Here is a 5,412-nt window from a genome sequence, read left to right as displayed (position 1 = left end):
TTCTTGCGTATCGTCGCTATTATTGTCTCAAAGATAGGAGTTATATTATACTAGGTGGTTTGGGCGGATTTGGTTTAGAGTTAACCGACTGGCTTATATTTCGTGGCGCCAAGAACATCATTCTGGTTTCCCGAAATGGAATAAAAAACGGTTACCAATGTATGAAAGTTCGATTATGGGAGTCGTATGGCGTAAAAGTTGCGATCATCAAGAATATCAATGTTGCTGATCTTAAAGATTGCGAATACCTCTTACGAACTGTGGAAAAAGTAGCACCGGTGGACGCGATATTCAATCTTGGAGTGGTACTAAAGGACGGCGTCTTTAAGAACCAAACAGCAGAAACATTTACAGAGTCCTTGCAATCGAAGGCTCGTGCAACGCAAATGTTGGACAAACTTTCTAGGAAAATCTGTCTTAACCTGCGACATTTTGTGGTGTTCTCTTCCGTTTCCTGCGGCAGAGGAAACGCTGGGCAGACTAATTATGGCATGGCCAACTCCATCATGGAAAGAATTTGCGAGAAGAGAGCGGGGGAAGGATTACCAGGATTGGCGATTCAATGGGGAGCTGTGGGTGATGTGGGTCTTGTCGCCGACATGCAGGAGGACGATAAGGAATTAATTATCGGAGGCACTCTACAGCAAAAGATATCCTATTGTCTCGATGAGCTCGATAAGTTTCTACTTCAAAGTCGGCCCATTGTGAGCAGCATGGTTGTAGCTGAAAAAAAAAAGATATGTCAAGGAAATCTGATAGAAACAGTTGCTAATATTTTAAGTAGGTGCTCCTATGGAGACTTATTCTTTCGCAAATACTTATATTTGTTTGCTAGTCCGGTTTATAAAAAAGCATTATACTATACATCGTAATAATTATACATTCTATATTGTAGACATAAGTGACATAAAACTTGTAAGTTCAAATTCATCTCTGGCCGAACTTGGAATGGACTCCATGATGGTCGTAGAAATCAAGCAAATTCTGGAACAAAATTTTGATATATTTGTCACAGCACAAGAGATACGAAATTTCACTTTCGCAAAACTCATTAAGATGTCCGTTGCAATCATCAATGACAGTGATATGGATGATAAAAAGAAATTGGACATACAGAAGTCAGACATTATAAAAATTTTAGTTGGCCTTACATTAAAAGATGAAGATTTTGTTTCCCCAATTGAATGTTTGACTAACAAACAGAACACTATGACTGAAGTACTTCTTATTCCGGGTATTGACGGATGTGGTACTATATTTAAAACCATAATACCATATATTAAATTTTCAACATCATTCTTACATTATAACACAAACAACATGGATTGTACAAATATAATAATGGAGGCTACTAATCGTTTCACAAACGTATGCAATCGCATTAGTAATTTGGTTTTATATTGATGAAGTATTGTTTGCATTTAAAAGATATAAATTTCATCGAATACTTTGGATATTTTTACAGCACATACTTTCGAAGCTAACAGACGGAAAAGATTTTATAATAGTAGGGTATTCCTTCGGATCTCTTATTGCAATTGAAGTAACAAGAAAATTAGAAGCTATGAATTTTAAAGGCCGACTTGTTCTTATCGATGGTGCTCCTGAGCTTTTACGAATAATGTTCAAACATTTTGAATCAGATATTGATGATGCAGATTTTCAGATTGAAATATTAACTAGTATTCTGGAAATCTATTCAGCAGGAAGTTCTCAAAAGGTATATGCAAAAGGTATATGTAAAATTGTGTGACATCAAGGCAAATAGAAGTCCACGAATAAGATTACGTGAACGTTATACATTAAAAAGTGCGTATAAACTAATAAATTACCTATTAATAGAATAAAACAATATTTAATAAATTCACATTACATGTTTCGGCTACAAATTCGAGCCTTCTTCAGATGTAAAAATTACAATAAAAATATACACTGTGTAAGATGAAACGCAACTGCTAATGAACAACGTAGAGAATATACAATATCATATCGATGGAATGCTAGTGCTGGATGAAATACTTTTAACAGAGGAAACGAAAATTGCTCGCCAATTGGTTGGAAGACCGATTGAGAAAAAACTTTTTCGTTGTACTATTGGAAAAGGAAAAGAAAAAGACAAAACTTAATAAAAGATAAACCTTCATTTTTTATATACATACTTAAAGAATAAATACAATGCAAGCAACAAAGTCTCCCTCTGGTGAAAGATTCACCTCAATCCAAGTATTAGTGACATATGTCCTTGTAAGTATCGTCAAAAATTTAACAGTCCGAGAATATCCATGGTCAGAAAGTAACAAATCACCATGCATGATGTCAAAAAACCGTTACACGACATTTACGGAGACATAATCATATGTCTAACCAGTGCGACAGACAAAACGTTATTAAGCACGATCTTGGTGACACAATGTCAAATGTTATTTATGATCGGAATGTATGACATATTTAAGCCCTCTGTGTCTGTTTGAGATTAAGGCTGTTTTTTAATATATAGCATCTCAGAGATCAAACGCTTATTGTAATACGGCCCCTTGTCTAAAATATGTATGTTGTCCCAGCCGAAATCGTGGTCAAGCTGCAATCTGTGACCTGTTATTACTGATCATGAAGACGTGTTCCAGCGTATATGGTTCCGACGTTCCCCAATTCTTGTTATCAATTTTCTTCTTATTTGGCCCACATATATCGCATCGCAATCTCTACAGTTTATCTTATAAACAACGTTTAATTTCGAAAATACAGCCGAAGAATCTTTGTGTACTTTGATATATTTACTTAGTTTATTGGAATTGAGGAAAGAAATTATGATGTCGTCCCCATTGAACTTCTTGAATTTTTCAGTAATGTTGTGACATATAACTGTAAGCCAAAAATGCTTGACCGTTAAGCCTATATCGTTAACAACTTATCTTTTCTCGATATTCTAAGGTTAAAAATATTCTTGATTCTGTTATTGATGGTGTCGAAAATAAATTCGAGAGGATAGTCATTATCCCCGGTAGCATGTTACTGTTCTTTGAATGTTCGTCAAATATTATAATCGTAACTGAAATAACTGTTATTTAAGTGTTAGAAGTTCGCACCTAACTAATGTTCGGAGAATGTTCGGAGAATATTCGTAAAACATTACGATATGAATGTTCAGGGAACATTCGTTTAACATGACGTGTTTTAATGGCTGCGGACTATTAATGCTGTTTGTGTCCTTGTTTCATGTTTAATGAACGATGAAGATAGAATCCCACAAATAGCGCTAATAGCGTCTCCTCAAACCCAACAAATATCAAGTCAGACGCATTGCCACAATGCCACACAGACACACCAATGGGGATAAAGAGGACGGGAGCAGACTTTTGCAAAGCACATAAATGCATATATGCGTATAAGGAATTTCATTAGCCCATTTTCTTATATGTATGCGTTAATAAACTAATAAAATTCTTTATGTATACAAATTCTGTTACGCAAAAGTTTGTGCTACGGCGGCGCCTTTAACAGAATAAGCCATGACAGTGACTTTATACATTAGAAAATTTATACTACAAAATTTTATTATTTATATTATAAAGTTTATGTTATAAAGTCACTGTCATTGTCTATTAAACCATGCTTGGCCATACAAAGTTTGTCGCGCAACCCGTCGTACTACCTAGTATGTATCTGTAACACCCTGTACGCATGTATACGCCCGGCCAGAATCCGGCTCACAACTCCCTTCCTTCTCATCATCTTTTACTTCTTCGGTCCTAATAAATAAATACCATCTGCTTGTCCATTTTTAATATACTTCTAATTCTGTTTTTTAAAACAATTCGGACTTCGTCTTTTGTTTATATGATATAAGTATTTAAGAAAAATGTTCCGAAAGCATTCGCATCAAACAAATAATAACAATGGCGAAGTAGTATTATACTTCCAACGTTCGTTCAACGTTTGAATCCTATTCGTTGAACTTAGAACTTTTCAGAATATTAGCTAACTATTCGGAATCAAACAGTAAACATGTTTAATACAAAACGAATATTCAACGAACATTAGCATGCTGCCTGGGATCATTTAAGATGTTTATTATAAAAATTATGTTCTTCTCGTAAAAAGCAGAATCAGACAATAAAAAAGCTTTATCCAGTAAGCCAAAAATTATGCCTCTCTTTTGAGATATTGGATGGTTAGGAAAAAAGTTAGAAATCTACCTGAAAAGGAATGATACCAATCAAACATTAATTGATTATTTTTAATAATAGTACTAACATCTAAAAAATTCAAAGATTCAGTCAATTTCCAATGTGAACTGCAAACGAGGATGAAAGGAATTAAAAACGTTTAGTAGTGAATCAATTTTAAATATAGGAACCGCCGCGCACAAATCATCAACGTAATGATAATAAAAAAGTATATCATCATTGAACAACATCAAGGGCTGTCCCTCAAGTCTCTGTACCACCAAGTCCGCAACTATGAGGGACAAGGGAGATCCCATGGGCGTGCCAAAGTTCTGTTTGTAAATAGTGTTGTCAAATGTAAAATATGTAGAGTCTAAAATGAAACGTACTCCCGTTAAGAACTCTGCCTTCGAAATGTCACACTTCTTTGAAATGTGATTCTATTTATCATTGATGCAATCCAATGCCATATCAATCGAAATGTTAGTAAATAATGAAACTACGTTTAAAGAAATGAGCCTATGATTATTATCGATGTTCATACTTGTAAACCTCTTATATAAAAAGTTATATAAAAAGTTATATAAAAAAGTTGCTAAAGCGGGCAATGGGCTATCGATGGAAGAAACAATGATTCTGAACAGACAGTTTTCTTTATGAATCTTTGGAAGTGCATGCGCCTTTGGGAGCACCCTGTCGCTGCTATGTAATACTTTGTATTGAGACTCTTTAATATACTTGCATCCCCTCCATCTTGAGAGCAAAGATTTAAGCAAAGTAATAAATTTTTTAATGGGATCTTTTTTAATAATAAAATAAGTTACCCTGTCACCTAACATACTATTTACACTATTGATATAAAAATCTATCCAGAGCAACTGTCACATTGCCTTTGTTAGCATGAGTAAAAATGATTCCAGGATGTGTGTGTGTGTGTGTGGGGGGGGCAGTAAAAATTCTTTAGTTCTCATTTTCTAACTCTAATAATTTTTATTTGTAGAAGAAAGGATTAGCGGATCAACTGATGTGTTATTAATTTATTATTTACTTAACTCTAATGATATGTATCATGTGTATAAAAGTTTTTGTCTATGGAATTTTAAAATTATTTACCTTTTTAAAAAAAAGGTAAAAAAAGCGCTAAGCGTTGGTGAAACTGGCCCAAATGGTGCTTCTTGTAGAGAATCACCATTTGGGCCATTTTCACCAACGCCAATTACTTAATCGGTCATGAGTCTGATAACTA

General features: G+C 34.4%; 1 protein-coding gene across 1 annotated transcript in view; it reads left to right on the top strand.

The window, feature by feature from the left end:
- The window catches only part of LOC108765644 (fatty acid synthase), a 35,669-nt gene that overhangs the window by 26,544 nt on the left and 3,713 nt on the right, over positions 1-5,412 (top strand). Inside the window, exons 14-16 of the mRNA XM_018514450.1 lie at positions 9-780; positions 896-1,368; positions 1,466-1,733. Coding sequence (XP_018369952.1) covers positions 9-780; positions 896-1,368; positions 1,466-1,733 — 1,513 coding nt within the window. The remainder of the gene's footprint in view (positions 1-8; positions 781-895; positions 1,369-1,465; positions 1,734-5,412) is intronic.

This window comes from Trachymyrmex cornetzi, unplaced genomic scaffold (assembly GCF_001594075.2).
Source record: "Trachymyrmex cornetzi isolate Tcor2-1 unplaced genomic scaffold, Tcor1.1 scaffold507, whole genome shotgun sequence".
In the NCBI taxonomy this organism is placed as follows: domain Eukaryota; kingdom Metazoa; phylum Arthropoda; class Insecta; order Hymenoptera; family Formicidae; genus Trachymyrmex; species Trachymyrmex cornetzi.
The sequence above is the reverse complement of the archived record's forward strand: the minus strand, read 5'-3'. Positions and strand labels throughout refer to the sequence as shown.